General features: G+C 44.2%; 1 protein-coding gene and 1 long non-coding RNA gene across 11 annotated transcripts in view; one reads left to right on the top strand and one right to left on the bottom strand.

Moving 5' to 3' along the window:
• LOC307223104 (uncharacterized protein) overlaps window positions 1-18,444 on the top strand; it is a 131,459-nt gene that overhangs the window by 27,493 nt on the left and 85,522 nt on the right. For 9 of the 10 annotated variants that reach the window (XM_079988950.1, XM_079988954.1, XM_079988948.1 and 6 more), the window contains exon 2: window positions 14,425-14,501. The exons of the other annotated variant lie outside the window; for it this stretch is intronic. In XM_079988950.1, the coding sequence (XP_079845076.1) occupies window positions 14,425-14,501 (77 nt within the window). The remainder of the gene's footprint in view (window positions 1-14,424; window positions 14,502-18,444) is intronic. 10 annotated transcript variants of the gene reach the window in all.
• The window catches only part of LOC307223135, a 66,930-nt gene that overhangs the window by 24,332 nt on the left and 24,154 nt on the right, over window positions 1-18,444 (bottom strand). The window lies entirely within an intron of this gene.

Genomic DNA, 18,444 nt, shown 5'->3' with positions numbered 1-18,444 from the left:
TCTCCTTGTGCCCTCAATCTTTCCTAACATCAGGGTCTTTTCCAGGGAGTCTTCTCTTCTCATGAGGTGGCCAAAGTATTGGAGCCTCAGCTTCAGGATCTGTCCTTCCAGTGAGCACTCAGGGCTGATTTCCTTAAGAATGGATAGGTTTGATCTTCTTGCAGTCCATGGGACTCTCAAGAGTCTCCTCCAGCACCATAATTCAAAAGCATCAATTCTTCAGCGATCAGCCTTCTTTATGGTCCAGCTCTCACTTCCATACATCACTACTGGGAAAACCATAGCTTTAACTATACGGACCTTGCCAAGTATAGGTTTTACATGTGGCCAAAATAGAGTCAATACACACACACATGTTTGCTCATACTGATGTTGTCTGAACTTGGAGAAGAAGCAGGAAGGAAGTAAAGCCTAAGAGGAAGCCTAACAAGTACAGTGGTACCTTGGGTTAAGAACTTAATACGTTCTGGAGGTCTGCTCTTAACCTGAAACTGTTCTTAACCTGAAGCACCACTTTAGCTAATGGGGCCTCCTGCTGCCACTGTGCTGCCACTGCATGATTTCTGTTCTCATGCTGAAGCAAAGTTCTTAACCCGAGGTAATATTTCTGGGTTATCTATTTCTGGGTTATGTAACCTGAAGCATATGTAACCCAAGGTACCACTGTAGTTGCTAAAAGAGAAGTGAGGGGGGAGAACAGATTAGCTTTCTGTTTGCCACACCCCACTGGTTCAGGTAGTTTATTGCAAATATCGTCCTTTCAGTCCCAGTGTTGCTGAGGAGTAATATTGCCTTCATGCCCAGCTAATGAACTTCCTTCCTAGAGGCATTTGGTTGGCTACCATGGAAAACAGGATACCACACTAGGCTTCCAAGGAACCACGAGGTTGTCCCCAACATGTAGTTCTTCTACCCCCAGAAAAACTCACCCTGTACCACAGTCTATGCCTGCGAAAGGAAAGGTTTTTGTGACTGTGAGGGTCTTGACTCCTTGTGCCAAAGTAACCCAGTGGAAGCTCCCCACCCCCACCCCTACTTTTTTTTTGTCCTGGAGATGAACATGATGAAGAGTTAACCACATGTGAGACAGGGATGGCTTGAAAGGGCAGGTAATTAATATCATCTGTCGCAACCTTCTTATCTTGATGGACTGATGTTTAGAGTCGTGACCTGAGGACTGGCGGGAGGCGTGACCCCCACCCCTATAAAACCAAAGGAAGGCCACTGACTCTTGAGCTTCACAAGACAGCTTTGCTCCTTCTGTTGTCACACAAAACAGCTTGATTTGTGCGTGAGCATGAGAGTGAATGATGTTTTGCACCTCCATCTGCTCCAACATTAAGTTCCTTTCAAGTTTCTTTTGCCAAATGGGGTGGGAGAAAATGTTTGTGACACATTTCTTGTCTTAGACTTAGAGGCTTTATTGTCCAAAAAAAAATAATATTCCTGTCAGGTGATAGAGAATTTTTTTGGAGGGAGGTCCTCACAAACAGACCATTGATTCCAAATAGCTTCCCCCCCCCCTTCTACGTTTAATTATTCCTGACATTTTGCCCATCATGTTGTAATGAGCTTCTTCAGAGGAAATTAAAACAGCTTGTCCCTTTGAAAGCGGAGACGGAGCTATTTTTCTGTGTCTTTGTTATCACAACACAAGCTGGTTCCCCACGCCCCCCCTTCCTCAAAGCATACCTTGCTGTACAATGGAAGCAACATCAAGAATTTGGTTAGACAGCATCAATCTCACATTAAAAGAAGTATCTCTTTAAACACATTTGTTCATTTTTAGAGAGAGAAAAAGCAGGAGATGTGGAAGTTTTAAGGATTTAGAAATCTTCACCTCCCTCCCCCCCCCCCCCCCCCATTCTCCAACACCCGTGAGGATCTGTTTTTGAGCGCAGATGTGATGGTGAGGAACTGAACTGCAGATTTTAAGATAATGGCCTAATTGTGAACAAGGAGGCTTGAATTAACTCAATTCATTTGGGAGGTCTTTTGATAATTCCCTATATTAGCTGGGTCTCGAGCATTCTATGGTCCCCTGCTCATTTCAAAATATGTATCCGCCTTTGATCGTTCGACGATGTTAAGGATAAATCACAGATTAATTACTGGCTGCTTTGAGAGGCTCTTTATATAAGTCTAAGGCGGTTTTCTGGGAGCAGTAGTAGAATTTATATTTTAAGTCTGAGCAAATAAAGCCATTTTTAGTTTCAGTGATTATCATAATATCCCTAAACATGGCAGGATGAGAGATCTGGCTGTGTAAGGATACAGGGCGAGGAGCTGGGCAGCTCATTCACTACTGCTTCTATTAAAGGCTTGTTGAGATGACCCCATCAAGAGAACTCAAAGGGTTGGTTTTGCAATATACCACTAACCCAGAAGTAGAGGGGAGAGAGCTACCACTAAAAAGTGAGGAATTATCAAAGAGCCCTCTGGTTTCTGCTGGTTCCCAGAGCTGATCTAGATGTTTACATATTCTGTACTATAAGTTCCTGCAATGTGTTTGTGTGTGTTTAAATGAAGGCAATCTTTGGAGGCTGCAGTTAGGAGTGGGAAAGGAGCAATTGGGAAGGAGATGCTTAGCTTTTTCCTTGACCACAGTTTTTCCTCTCTGAATTTTTGGCACTCCCCCACCCTGCGCTCGGGAGCTCCTTTCCCCCAATCTGTCCCCCTCGGGGGTTGATTATGAGAAAGGGGAGCAATGACCAGCCTGTAAAGGGTTAAGTATCCCTCCCCACCAGCAATTTCCTATCCCTAAATTGCAGACTCCAGGGGCTGCATGAAAAATGCTATGATCAGCGTGCCAGACGCATTTTGCGACCAAGTAAAAATGCCTGGAACTGAGGTCTCCACCATCTGGAGGTGCATGCCTGGTGATCCTTGGATCTTGACTGATTTCACACACTAGCAACACATCCTGTAGAATTCTATCCACTATATTTTATCCGCACCATCAGAATAAATTTCAGGAGCGCAGAAGTTTTATTGAAAAATACAACTTTCTGTCTGCCTGGCCCCAAAATGGCAAGTAGGCATTCCGTTTTGATGACTCTACTCTGGTTTAAGGAGCCATTTTGCACCTAGCTTATATATCTGAGTTTCTAACGTTTGCTTTGATCTCTTTCCACTCTTGGAAGCAATGTGTGTCTGAATATCGGTTGCTAGGAATTACAGGGAGAGTGTTGTTGTGCTCAGATTCTGCTTGCATGCTTCTCACAGGTATCTGGTTAGTCACTTTGAGAACAGGGTGCTGGACTAGATGGGCCTTGGGCCTAATCCAGCAGGCTTTCGCTTTCACTGGGACACTGCTACTGTCGTTGCCAGTGAATTTCAAGAGCTTAATGGGGAGGGAGTGTAAGAGGAGCCCACCAGAGGGCACTATGCTGAGGGCCTGCTAAAATACGGAGCTAATCCTGCCATACAGCTTTACAGGGAGAGGTGTATGTAGGATGGCTAACATGGTGCCCTTCTGATGGAGATGGAGGTTAATTGGGAGAAAGGGGCAGAGGAGGGCAGATCTCCCAGAGCGTCTGTGCTATAATTTGCAGTCAACTCCTGCTGGGCTGAAGCTTGCAAGCGCTCTCTCTCTCTCAAATTAAAGGCACTCTTGCTCACCTGGAGATTCAAACCTGCCACCTGCCATCTGCCACCTGGAGGAGGCCAGTCAACCTGGAGACTTTGGGTCAGAACTGGAGGTCTGGCAACCCTAAGTGGTACTTATTCTTTAAGTGCTTTTGTCCTTTTCCTGGCGACTTCTCATCAGCTTTTAAACTGAATGACCCTGTACTGTTGGGGCTGAAGAACCCAGCTCCTCCTTACCTCTCCTGAACAAAATAGCTTTCTTTTCACTTGAAGTGACCAATGTGTTGACAAAAGAGCCTACTTATCTCAGGGTGGCCTAGATAATTTGAGTGTTTGCTAAATCAGCTTGGGCATTCCAACCCCCCCCCCTTTGTGTTTGTTTGATTGTTTGTTTGTTTTTGCGTAAAACCACATGAATTGAACAAATTTGAGCTCCACTCCACATTGTGCATGTGCATTGTGGTTCACCAGAGGCATTGTGAAAAGCGTTTGTAGTTAATATCTTTACAGAAAGCATCTATTGAATCGGAGGGTAATTTGCAAACAAAAATGTAAACCTCATTTTTGTGGGATTTGGGAGTTGCTTATTCAGTGAAATGCTATGGAATTACCTTACTGCATCTCAAGAAATCATCCTTGCCAGAAAGCATCAGAATGGGGCATCTCAGTCAGCGCTGCACAAGGGAGCAATGGCTAAAAGGCTAGCAACTAAGGGTGGGAGATAAATTTGGCCTAATTCACATTTCTCCGAAGCAATATGCAAACTTTGATGCAGCTGTCATTCAAAATAATCATTTTATTTCAATTTTGCACTGCTCCCCCCACAAATGTACAAAAATGCATATATTTAGGAGCAAGTGTGCATAAATATGGATCACTGAAAATAACACTTGTATTGGGCAAAATTGCTTGTGACAATGTGTATATTATGAGACATGCACAGTAAAAATGCCAATGAATTTTTGTGCAGGCATTTTTTTCACACAAACATTTGGAGAAATGTGGAAAACTAATCTTCAGTAGAAAAAAAAGGAGATACCAAAATCATTGATTGATTGATTGATTGATTGCATCTATATCCTCCCTCTTCCCTCCAAAGAGCTCAATATTATGGCTTATACACATTTCTCCCTATCCTCATTCAGTCCTCACAACAACCCTGTGAGGTAGGTTAGGTTGAGAGACAGTGACTGGCCCAGTTCCTAGTCTGATACTCTAACCACTACACCACACTCTCTTGCTAAAAAGAGGGAGAGGTGGGGAAAATATTATAGTTATGTAGATAGGAACATAGGAAGCTGCCTTCTGCTCAGTCATACCATTGGTCCATTTAGTTCAGTAATGTCCACACTGACCATGATTTCAGAGAGGGTTTTCTCCCAGCCCTAGCTGGAGATGCCAGGGACAAACAGATGCTGTGCCATGGAGCTTTGCAACTCTGAGCTCTCTGAGTCAAGGGCGCCTTCTTTCAAGCCTCAATTCAGCTGGAAGAGAAGGTACTGTGGTTATCAGGGAAAGACTCTTTGGGTGAATGTGTGCCCCTGGGCACTGTGTTAATGAAGTGCATGACTCCAGCTGTACAAATAAGAAGCCAAGAATATAATAAAAACACAGCAAACAGCAACAGAAATATCTATAAATCAATACAAGTCAAGTACACAGACAGAGACATCTTGAACCTTCGTTTGAAGATGTCAACTATTGGCACAGGCTCAGTGTCACCTGGAAGGAAATTCTGTTGCAAAGGATCACTACCCAAATCCATGGGTTTGAAATAGGTGGCTTTAGGATTATTCCTGGCCCTTGCTAATTCCAAGAGGACAACCCTCCCTCCCCCCGAATCTGCGAAAGTCTTGTAAAGGAGCGAAGTTAATTTTATCTTGTATAAGCATCGCAAGCTGTAAAATGCAAGCTATCCACAACTAAAAATACAAAACAGCTGGTGATTGTGAAAGGGTCTGTAAGCACCAAGACAGCTGTAATTACACACAGACACCCACCCACACCCACACACCCAACTCTTCACCAGTAAGTGTGGAGAATGTGTATGCCTTTTGCCACCATTTTTATCTGTTTATACAAGACTTTGCAATATGTACTGAGGCCAAGGTATGAAACTATAGCAGTAGAGCTTTTAAAAAGGATGCCGTTTCACACGATTTACTAATAAGCCAGATAATGTCTTTTAGTAGATGGAGCTATTTCCCCCCACACTTCCAAGATGAAACTTGGAGCATCTTTGTGGATAAAGAAGCTGCAAACAGAAAAATAAATAAAAATAAAGCAATTGTAAGATGTACACTGGGACTTTATAGGCTCAGATTCCCCAATGCTGCTTCCCCTATCTCCAGAGGGCCACTCACAATGGCTCTGGCACAGTAGCTGCGTACACACCATACGTTCAAAGCACTTGACTTCTCCCAAAAAATCCTGGGAACTGTAGAGCTAGCACCCTTAACAAACTGCCCACAGCCTCCACTTTTTTCTCTGTTACACATTGCTGATCGGTTTTTAAAAACTAAAGAGCAGGGGGTCTTCAACCAGTGCCGACCAGATCCAGCTTCCGTAGAGGGCGCTTTGCACTCATTGGCCTCCTCTGCTGTGCACTTCGCAACACCTGGTGGCTGGGGGGGAGGCAACTGGTGTGGAGGTTGCACAGAGGAGGAGAGGCCATTTTCTGCTTTGCCTCTACAGTGGTACCTTGGTTTACGAACTTAATCCGTTCCAGAAGTCCGCTCTTAAACCAAAACCATTCTTAAACCGAGGCGCGCTTTCCCTAATGAGGCCTCCCACCGCCGGTGCCCTTCCACCATTCGGATTCCGTTCTTTGACCGAGGTAAAGTTTGCAAACCAGGACACTACTTTGCAGAGTTCGTAAATCGAATCGTTCGTAAACAGGGCTGTTCTTAAACCGAGGTACCACTGTATTGGCAAAATGTCCTGGGCCGGCCCTGGTTTCCACCCCACCCCCACCAAATCTACACTGAGATCCTGGTGGGTAGGGGAGGAGGGCTTTAACCCTTTGGCCTCACTGATTCCAGTCCAGAATATGGAGGGCCTCCTCTACCACTAGATAAAGAACCAGTCATACGTGCATGAATGACGGTCACCTAGTTTGGCCCTGAGTGATTCCATTTGGAATGAGAGCATCTTAGGCTTCCTCTGTACTGTGCATTTAAAGCGATATCAGGGCGCCATCTCTAGGGGGCCCTAGGAACCCAAGGGCCCCCAACACAACTTCCAGTGCTTTGCAGAGCACTGGAAGTCACGTCCGAGGCATCACGAAGTCAGGTTCTGAGGCTGCAGGGTGCATGACGTCATGACGTCATGACATGCACGCTGGGCACCCATAACCTGGGGCCCAAGTCAGGGCCCCTGAACCGTATCAAGCAGTTGTAAATTGGGAATTCTAGTTTGTTAAGGATGCTGAGAATTGTTACAAGATCCACATTCCCCTTTGAGAGCTGCAATTCCCAGAGTGGTTTAACAATCCTGCCTTAATGAGGAAATCAACTGGGCAACGTACAGAGTGGGCTTGACGGGTGTTATTGATTGATTCTGGTTTCTTGTCCAGCCAGTGACATGTTTTGGCCAGAGACTGTTTTCATGGGTTTGTGCGGTGCCTCCAGTAGAAAAACCGCCTTGGAATTTAGGTCTCTGCCGTTTCACTGTCTGGTTCGCGTTCCCCCAGTGTTGAATTCCTAATCCCCACAAAAGTAAAGCTGCTGCCTGCTGTAGCTTTCCTTCTCCTTTGTTTTTGTTTCCTAGGGTTACTTTATTATTATTATTAAATGTCATTACTTTTCAAATACATTCATGCTTCTTAAATCACTTCACAGAGGAGCCTTTAAAAAATACAGAAAGAAAGAAAGAAAAGGAACTAGTTGTCTGCTGACACATTTTTCTTTGCTATTAATGCTGGCTTTTGGGGGGATCCAAATCCTCTGACACAAGGACTTTTTCCAGAACATGGCATTAAAATATGAAGCCAGCAGTTCATGCACACACCTACATGTGTGTGTGCGTGTGCGTGTACACACTCACAGAGTCTAAAAAAGGCTAAAGCTACATTATTTATTAGCAGAACCAAGAAACACTGTAAAGCATTCCCTGTGTTCAGCAAATTGCATCGACTAATGCCATATCCAGTTACCTGCGTGCTGGAGGTACGTCTTGTTGCATTGCCAAGAAAAGCAACCAGTAATACTTCTTAGAATTTTAACTGTAGGATATAAAATCTGCGGTGTGCGCTTGTTCTTGGCACTGACATGAGAGGGAAAACCAGATATAAAGTAAATAGAGGGAGCTTATTCTGTGGACGCGGCTGTTGTCGTTCACCACAGGCCGGCCATTGTTTTTCGCTGTGATGAAAGTTGAAAAGCAGCATCATTAAGTAACAAGGCGTTGCATAATGATTCTGTACGCTGTTTACCCAAAAGGAAGATAGAAGGCCAAATCTTACACAGCGAAGTTTTGAACTGTTGCATGGGGAGGCCTGTGCTACTTCAGTGTGTAAAATCAGACCCCTGAAAAATGTGTTTGTAATAACAGAAGGACCTGAGTGGAGGGGAGAAGGCTGGATGAGGTGGGTGAAGGTCCTCTTCATGCTGCCTCTGATCTCAGCTTCCTTTGTTCCTAAATAGGCCAGTGATCTGGTGGAATGTGGTGTGCCACTTTTGTCACCTCCCCCTACCCTACATTATTTTTGGACTATATTTAAGCTTCTCAGCAGGTCCCATTTAGAATTCAGAATGAAAGAACATACCCTCCAACATTTCTCCGATGAAAATAGGGACGTCCCATTCCACGACAACAACAACAGCTGTTGTTTTTATTGTTATTGTACTATTTACACTTCATCCACAGCCACACTAGGCAGCTTCCAACATATATAAAAACATAATAAAACATTAAACATTACAACACCTCCCTTTACAGGGCTGCCTTCAGATGGCTCAGGGGTCGGATAACTCCATACCCTCCAACATTTCTCTGATGAAAATAGGGATGTCCTAAGGAAAAGTGAGATATTCCAGGATCAGATCAGAAACTGAGATGGCTTCTGTAAATCCGGCACTATCCCTGGAAAATAGGGACACTTGCAGAGTCTGAAAACCCCCCAGTTAAAACAGAATACTGTACAGTCATGGGAATAGGGTGGACCTCAAAACACACCTCTCAGGTGTCAAAGGCTGGAGTAAAATGGCGCATCTTCAGCATTTACCAAAAGTGCACCTCTGTGGGGAGGGAGTTCCTCAACTTTGGGGCTGCCACAGGGAGTGCCCTCTCCCAAGACACACCCACCCCAAACTTCAGAGGTAGGGCAGCGGTAAGAGCTAACAAGAGGGCCCCCTCTCCTGATCTTAACATTCATGGGGCTCTATAGAGAAAGAGGTGACCTTTCAGATATTTGGGGCCTAAGTCGTTTAGAGCTTTAAGCACAAATGTGAGCACCTTGAATTGAGCCCAGAAGCAAGCTGGCAGGCAATGTCTTTGCTCATGACCTGCCTTCCGAGCTTCCCACAGGCATCTGAATTACCACCGTGGGGAACAGGATACTAGACAACTTTCCTCGAATCTAGCAGGGCTCTCCTTCAGGATAGGTGGTGAACCCTCTGGAAACCCTGCCTTCTCCTCGCGTCGAACGTCACATGGCATCTCAGTTTTTCCAGTCCATGTCTGCCCCAGGGGAAAGGGGGCTGATGACTCAGCATTTGTCAAAATGTCTGGTATGAGAGTTTATTTTATTAACGCGGGTGAAATAATGCTAATACAGAGGAAAGGCAAAGATGCTTGCCGAAAGGCCCGAAAGTGTCTGTGAGGCTAAGCAAGCGTTCGCCGGGTGAAGAAACGCCGCTAGCTGCTTATGAAAGCAAACTGTTCTTTTGATTTTAAACCTTTCACCTTGCGCCTTTCTTTGAATGATGCCATTCAGAGAATGAAACCTAATCCTCACATAGTTTATCCACGCTCAGTTGCCTGCCAACAAGGCTGCTAACAAAGAGGAAACTACTTCTATATTTGCAGACTCTCACCATCCAGCACAAGTGCATCTCTCTCTCTCTCTCTCTCTCTCTCTTTCTCTCTTTCTCTCTTTCTCTCTTTCTCTCTCTCTTTTGCAATATGGGTTTTGTCATCATTCCACAGGTGAATCCCTGAAGCCCAGGGGACAACAATCCCACCAGCCAGTTCTGAATTATCAACTTACAAAATGAAGAGCAGGGCCTGATGCTGGAAGACAGTATTAACTTGGGGTTCTTCCAAATGACCAGTTTCTCAAGCATTCAACCCAATTTTGTGTGTGTGTGTGCGCGTGTGCTCGCACAAAATTTGTGTGGAAGATAAGCAATGTCTCTGTCAGGGATGAATAAAGACCTTTAGAGGCCCTAAGCACTGAAAGGGTGATGGCATTCCCCAAATCTACCGGTAATTCCAAACAAAACACCACTAAACCATAAAATCATAATTTAAAAATAAAGGAAAACACCCCTTTATTGCAACACATGACAGTATTTGATTTCCTCAAACTATTTTGATCTATGATAGTAGGATCCTTCTTCATCACTGGTTTAGGTGGGAATAAGTAATAAAAACAGAACATAAAAATGTGGCAACAGGGTGGAGTGAAGGAAGTTTAACCACGTTATGATTTTTCCCCCACGATGATTACTTTGTTGCTTATTTAAAAATACATCAAATGTAAAATTATTATTTTTTAAATAAAATAAAAATCTTTTTCTTTCTTTCTGCTGCCCCTGCTTTGCTGGTGCCCTAAGTATGTGCTTAATGATACTAATAATTTTATTATTATTATGCCACCTGGACTGGGTTGCCCCAGCCACTCTGTGCAGCTTCCAGTCTGCTGATTGGGTAATCCAGCGCTGGTCACGGACTGTTCATTGGCCATTCTATGGCCCAGTTTGAATGTCACAGCAAGCCAGTGTATGGATTTACTGTGACTGTCCAAACTAGTTCCCAGAGAGGGTAAACCTTGGGTACAGATGCCAGGGGCTGAACCTGCGACTTGGCTCCCAAACCCCTTCTGTGAACAGGAAGTGCTTAGATCCAGTGGAGGTTTCCATGAACGGAAGTGAGGAGGAGACCATTCTGAACCATTCACTCTTCTCCCTGCAAACCTGCACCCCACCATGCCACTTGGATATCATAAAGACAAGTGAAACCTGCAACAAAATATTGCAGTACATTCTGCCTCCTAAAGGGACTGCTCCTCCTAGCCAGTCATTCTTTCCAAACAGGGAATTCCACTCCCCCTCTGATATGTCAGTATTGTGTTTGCGCTCTTAATTCTTATTATATATAAAAAAACCTTTTTCCCCCCCTGTGCATACTGATAGCTCCTGCTTGCTTCTCGTTTGATCTGTTTTCACTACAATTCAAGCGGCACTCACTACCTGAGTTTTCTGTGAGAAGGAATGATGCTCCTTTAACATCCTCCAACCTCAATTCTTGCACCCAGTCACAACAACTCATTTTCAGGAGCGCAGGTGGTTGGCCTAGCCTGACATTTGAAGCAGCAGTCAGCATTTATGTGACCTTTTTAGGCTTGTGGAAACATAGGGGGAGTTTTAGCCAGGCTGTCCAATAAATGTGACAGCCATGAACCCTAAAGGTCATGCGAAAGTGGAATGAAACACAAGCTAGGTTTTTAAAAAGAAAGAAAAGGTGTTTAAACATGTTGTGAAGGCATTTGTTTATTTGTGGCTACTGACCAAGCAGCTAAGAACGGAGCCTTTGACTAGAGTTTCCAATTTTCAAAAAGTGAAAATTTGAAATCTGGACACAAGAGTTGTTGAGCTCTTTTTGTAATTTCTAAAAAGAAGAAGTTTTTGAGCTATTTTTAAGGAATTCGTCAAAATCTAGACATGGGTTGCCATATGTCCGGATTTTCCCAAACATTTCAGGAATTTCCGCCTGGACACTGCTTCCAACTGCTGTACTCTGGCTATGTCTGGGAAATTCTGGACTTACGGCAACCCTACATTTAAAGAACATGGCTTTCCCCCAAAGCATCCTGGGAACTGTAGTTTGGCCATCACAGAGCTACAATTCCTAACCCCCTTAACAGACTACAGTTTCCAGGGTTCTTTAGGGGAAAGCCATGTGCTTTAAATACATGGTGTAAACATGACAGCTTTTTGGGGGTATCTGCTTAGCTGTTGTCAGAGACAGATAACTAACTAGATGGGCCCCTGACATGATCCATCAATACATATTACATGTTTTTATGGTGGTCCAAAATGCACATCCAGTGTACATTCCCATTTAAACCTTCACGTTCATCTTAATTTTCCTCCTGTGTTTTGCAGCCCTACTAAAGCAATGAAGAATTGCTAAGGATGGGCAAATTCCTGATGCATGTCAGGATCTAACAATACCCTTGGGACTCCAGAAGCAAGCTTGTGGCTTTGGTAATGTGATATACGAGATCACAATGGCAATTAAACCCCCTCCTATTACTGCAGACTCTAGAGTTTTTCCTTGTGGTTCCCATGATGAGGCCATAAACATTGCTCATATACCGCTAGTCAAGCCCTCCCTTCTAATACCTGTTGCTGTTTAAATTTTGCACGTTAAGTGTATTGTACGACACAACTGAAACACACATAAATAATTAAGAAGCGCACCAGCTTGAAAAAAAGAACGGCAAAACCTACCCCGTTTATTCTCCCAATTGCTTGAGCTCATTTGATCATGAGGGACAGAGAGGGAGAGACCAGGCTGCTCTAAAAGATCTCACATTTTCCATCAGCTGAACCAAATCCTCCTTTGATCTGTTAATCCCAAATTTATAAGGTTAGGAGATAAGCAAGCGTAACCAAATTCCTTTTTCTTTTTTGTATACCTAATAGTCTATGAATCAAGGCAAACATAATAAGCTTCTTTGCTATGTTCCCCACCCCCCTTTTAACCTCTTCTTGCTGAATAATTCAAGGTCTGCATTTCAGGGTCTTTTTTTTTTTACTAAAAAAAGAAAGAAACTCCAACTGTACATGCAGAGCACTTTTCCATGTGAGGAGCTTTTTCTCTCTCTCCCCCAACAATTTTTTTTTTTTTTTTTTTGCATTCCTTAAATTTGCGTTCATAATATTTTGATTTTGTATTTCTGACACAGTGGCTAACTAGCTTACTCTCCTTTGTGGGGGCGGGGGGGGGGGGGTAGAGCAGGAGTTCCCTAGTTTCTTTGAAGTCCTGTGGAGGAGAAGGCCTCTTTTGTCCAGGAAAGCCTCAAGGCAGATCTTAGGTTAGTGAGGAAGCCAGAGGTTTGAGGCTAGTTAAATGTCACCCAAATGGCTCTCTTTATGTATTGAAATATCAGTCTTCTCCTCTTAAAGGAAAATGAATCGCATTACCACTGAAGGAGGCATGTCTTTGTTGGAGGAGACTGCTTGTCTACTGCTTAACAAGAAGCTTTTAATTCTCCCTCCACACACACTTTTATAGGTTTCTGGTCAAGCCAACCGTGCTTGCGCCATGTTAGAACTTCAAGACAAGAGTGTTGTTTGGGTGAGGTAACAGAGCACAGACTCATAGCATTGTAGAGTTGGAAGGAACTACAAGGTTCATCTAGTCCAACCCCAGGCAATGCAGGAATCCTTTGCCCAAGGTGGATCTTGAACCCATGGTCCTGAGATTAAGAATCTTATGCTCTATCAACTGAGCTAAGAAGTGCCAGGCGTTAGCTATTGGGGTCATTCCCAGACCATCTATTTATTGAGTATTCATCCTGAGCATTTGCAGAACATTTGCAGGGAGGTTAGATGGTGTTAGCTATGTATTGATTGTTCCTTCTGATTCTGTGTGTGGAGGTTATATGACCGTTGCATCAAGCAGTCATTATCCCACACTTTCCAGTGCATTTCTCCATCACTGCAAAATGTCCAGTTCTTGTTTTCTCATTTGGAGCAGGGGTTCTCAAACAGAGGGGTACGGCCCTCCCAAGGAAATTGTGTAGCGATTTTAACCTCCCTCACCCCACCCCCCAAAAATAAATCTCAAAGCCACATGCTTTCCTATCGCACACACATTTTGTACTTGGTTTAACTCGGGAACATTTCTGTCTATGCTTCTCTGGCCATAGAGGTTTCTGCAGCACTCGGCCAATCCTAATCCAAAAGTATTGCTATGGCAAAGAGCCCCACCCCTCCTGTGTGTCTCTAATCAGAAAAAATCATTTGAATGATCAGGCTGCCTGAAAGACAGCCCTACTATGAAGGCTTCTACTACATCTCTTGTTATGAGGCTAACCAGCAGCCACAGTATTGACCTAATAGGGCTGCCTTGAAGGGGCAATCTGAGCAAGCTCTGAGCTGTTTCCTACAGCCGTACCTCCAAGTATGTTCAGCAGGAGAAGCTGTGCTGACAGCATGTGACATCTTTGCTGAAACATCTGCACTGGCTGCCCATATGCCACCAGGCCAAATTCAAGGCTCTTCTGTTAACACCCAAAGCCCTGAACAGTTTCAGTCCAGGGTATCTTCAGGAAGGGCCTGAGCCATTCCATCCCTGCTCAGTCACAGAGGTTATTCAGAGGAGTGTTGTTAGTTGTCCCCTGTGTCACAGAGGCCCAACTGGCCTCAACTAGACATCAGTCACTGATTTTTGCCAGCCCCATGCTGTGAGACTTCTGGCAGAGATTCTGCAGGCACCCTCACTTTTGACTTTCATCTGTCTCTTGAAGACCTCTTCATGTCAACAGGCCTATGCAACTATTTAAATTTTCCCGATTAGCCAGTCATTTTAATGATTACTTGGTATTTTATGTTTCATTGTACTTGTATACATTGTCGTATACCGCCACTGCTTTTTTCCAACCAGAACTTGCCAGAACCCAGTTCCAGAGCCTCTCAGGTGGGCGCTGTTGTCATTATAAAAGAACAAGGGAGGCATACACGGTGAGTTCCAACACCTCTTTCTCTAGAAAAATAACGCTGTATACCACCTTGATATTTTATGTGCGTTGGTAATAGAATCATAGAATCATAGAGTTGGAAGAGACCACAAGGGCCATCGAGTCCAACCCCCTGCCAAGCAGGAAACACCATCAGAGCACTCCTGACATATGGTTGTCAAGCCTCTGCTTAAAGACCTCCAAAGAAGGAGACTCCACCACACTCCTTGGCAGCAAATTCGTACGTGCTTGGTCGCACGTACATATTTTTTAATAAATAAATAAAACTATTTTCCCTAGTTGCATTTGCCTGCCCTGTTACATGTCATGCTAAAGGTTTGGACTCCTTGGCAGAAGGATGGTATAAAATGTAATAAATAACCAGTTAATCAAGAAGCAAATTAATTAAAGCAGCAGAATCAAACTGTCCATACAAACCAAAACTATTTTAATGGGCAGAGACAGGATGATGTCATCTCCCCTTGAAACAGGATGATGACATTCCCTTTGCTCTTAGAAGGGACATTTTCAATGTGATCTTATACACGCCTGTACTCAGATCACACCCATATGGTACATCTAAAACACATTTAAAACTTCCTGGAAATTGTGGTTTGTTAAGGGTTCCAGGAACTGTATCTCTGTGAGAGGTAAACTACAGTTCCCGTGTGCTATAAATGTGCTTTTAAATGGTGTGAACGTGACTTCAGAAGTAAGTCCCATTGAATTCAGTGGGGCTCATTCACAGGGAAGTGGAAATAGGATTGCAGTGTTATATGTAAATCAAGCTCCCAGCCTTTTCCTCTGAGGTACCTTGGCATGAGGAGAATCATGGTCCATTATGGGATGCCAGTTCTAGGGTCTTTGTTATTCGTATGAAAAACAAAATATTTGATTTGAAGTAGAAAGTGAAATCTCAGAAGGTGTGTGTGTGTGTAGCTTTGATGGTGTCCCTTTAATTGTGTGCTGGAGAATATGAAGGCAAAGCTAAGGTAGCCTTCTGTTGGTCAATCAATAACAGGGGTAATATAATAGAAAACAAAAATACTTTTATCTCTAGAAACCAGCCTCAAATCTATTCTGGATCAAAGTAACAAGAGTATCTAGTGTCTGTTAAAATGTCCCAAGAAAGAACAGTCAGGCAGCTTCTTTCTTTGGTTTTTTGCATATCACACAAATCTATTCTTGGCATGCTTTAATTCCATAGAAAATACACATGCCTTAGTTAACAGTCAGGCCACCAAGAAAAGATAGGAAAAGACTCTAACATTGTCACATGTCTTTGCTTTATGCTGGGCTCAAAAGCTTTTAAAGAGCAATTTTAGAACAGCACACACAGTGTATGGAATAAATTTGCTTTTGCTCTCATTAGAAGTTAAATTTATCCTCCAAGAAACTGGCCTTTGTGCTGGGTGCAGATGACAGCTGGTGGGGTGGGAGCTTCCTTCAAGCTAGACACATAAGGAAATTTGAACAAGAATGAGAAGACTAATTGTCCTACTTAGCCAGAATCAGCATTTGTCTTTGAGAGAGCCTTTGCAGAACACCAGTGTTTCAAAAGTACCACATCCTCCTCTGTGAACCTGTCCCACCAGTTGACATCTAAATCCCTGAACAATTGGCCTTCAAAGCCATGTGTGGTGCGTGGTCAGGAGATCAGAGGGGCAGCTTCTACCCATCTAAGCCAGCTGAGAGTCAGCCCTACCATTAGACTGTCATGATCCACAGGGATTTCCACCACTGAGGAAGGGTGATGGCGTGAGCAAAGGAAGGTCAGTAGTTCCTGATTCTCAGGGCAAGACAAAGCAAGAGTCAGCACCTGGGAAGGAGATCAAAACTATGCTCCTGAACCAAGGCTAAACATCAAGGTGTCTCAGCAAGTTCTTGGAGAAACTGGCTGAGTTTGCATGTCAAAGTGCAAGTAGATAAATAGGTACCGCTCTGGCGGGAAGGTAAACGGCATTTCTGTGCGCTGCTCTGGTTCGCCAGAAGCGGCTTAGTCATGCTGACCACATGACCCGGAAGCTGTACACTGGCTCCCTCGGCCAATAAAGCGAGATGAGCACCGCAACCCCGGAGTCGGTCACGACTGGACCTAATGGTCAGGGGTCCCTTTACCTTTATTTACCTTTAGGTAGTTCTTGAGAACACAAGAGTCCTGCTTCATGAGGCCAAAGGTACATCTAGTCCAGCATTCTGTTCCCACAGTGGCCAATCAGATATCTAGGGCACACCCACAAGTGGGAGATGAGCACAATAGTCATCTCTTACTCATGAATCCTAAGCAACAGGTATTCAGAGGCACACGACTTCTGATAGTGGAGGCAATATATTTACCAGTAGCCACTGGCTACTGGTTTGCTTCAAGCTTTGTTTCGAGAGAAGGAATGGTTGTGTGTGAAGGGAGGAATGAGCATGTGAACGCAAGGTCCTTTGTCACTCATTTATGTAAAGGAAAAGCATGGTTTGACATAACAACTAAACTGCTCCACTGTGTTGATCCAGGAACATAGGCTGTGTAGACGTTACTGCTTTCTCTGGCTCCAGCGCACTTCCTACCACTGGTGTTTAAAGTCAAGTACACATGACATTAGCCACAATCCATTTGTATCCCGAGCTACTCGTCTATAAGGAAAGGTTACAGCGTTTGAGACTTTTTCGTTTAGAGAAAAGGCGAGCAAGAGGTGACCCGATAGGAGTTTATAAAATTATGCATAGCATGGAGAGAGTGGAGAGAGAAATTCCCCACCACCCCATAATACTAGAATTCATGGACATCCAAAGAAGTTGAATGTTGGGAGATTCAGGGGAGATGAAAGAAAGGACTTCTTCCCACCCACTGCCCCAGGAGGCAGTGATGACTTTGAAAGGATTAGACAAGTTGATAAGACAGTTGGAGGCAGCAATGCTTCTGAATACTAGTTGCTAGAAACTGCAGGAGAGGAAAGTGCTCTTGTGCTCAGGTCCTGCTCATTGGTTTCTCACAGGCATCTGGTTGACCAATGGGAGAACAGGATGCTGGACTAGATGGGCCATTGGTCTGATCCAACAGGCTCTTCTTATGTCCTTATGGTGCAAAAACCACTGTAGTCACTGTCATGGACCACCTGAAAGAAGCTTGTAGACCCTGTGGAAGGCAGTCCATTAGGGCAAGTGGGACCCTTCCTCACCATCCTCATTCTTGGTTCCTCCAAGCCCAGCTGCCTTCTTATTTACAACAAGTCCAATGAGGTGGCACTGCCTGTCAACTTCCTCCTCCATAGTCTCTGCCTCGCTCCTACAGAGCTCAACAGGAAGGAGGAGGATGGGACAAAAGTAGAATTAGATGGCTCCATCGGTCATTGACTCTCTGGCTCCACCTACTGTTGGCCTCTGCACATTCTGCCCCACCAGTTCCAATGGGCACCAGCCACCACTGCCAGCTGACCATACTTGGGGAATCTCTGGTCTATGGTTTTTCCCATTGCCTTGTTCCTAACCTTTTAACTGGATAAGCTGCATTTGAAGCTGGAGGGAGATCTGCTGTTTGCAAAACCTCCTATGTATCCTAGGTATTCTTTGCCTGTGAGTGCCTAGTGAATAAGGATATAGACTAAGGTTACCAGATTTTTTTCAATGAATCCGGGGACACTTTTCAACTTCAGTAGGAATGATCGGATTTTGTTTGGGGACTGATTTGTAAATCCGGGGACTGTTCCCGGGAAACGGGGACATCTGGTAACCTTAGTATAGACTATGGGAGAAAATCACTTCCATACCACTTTACTGAAGTGTTATTTGGATTCAGGAAGGGCTTGCTGAAAGATAAGTCGCCCTTTGGTATGTAGCAATGTATTGCTCCCCCCCCCCCCATTTGCTGACTATTTCCCCCGCGTTTGCATTATGCAAATTGTCCCTGTCCCCCTCTTCTCCCACACAGCATGAGATAGGATTGGTTCTCTCTATTC

This window comes from Podarcis cretensis (assembly GCF_951804945.1).
Source record: "Podarcis cretensis genome assembly, chromosome: 8".
NCBI classification, from domain to species: domain Eukaryota; kingdom Metazoa; phylum Chordata; class Lepidosauria; order Squamata; family Lacertidae; genus Podarcis; species Podarcis cretensis.
This window is presented reverse-complemented; position numbering and strand designations above follow the sequence as displayed.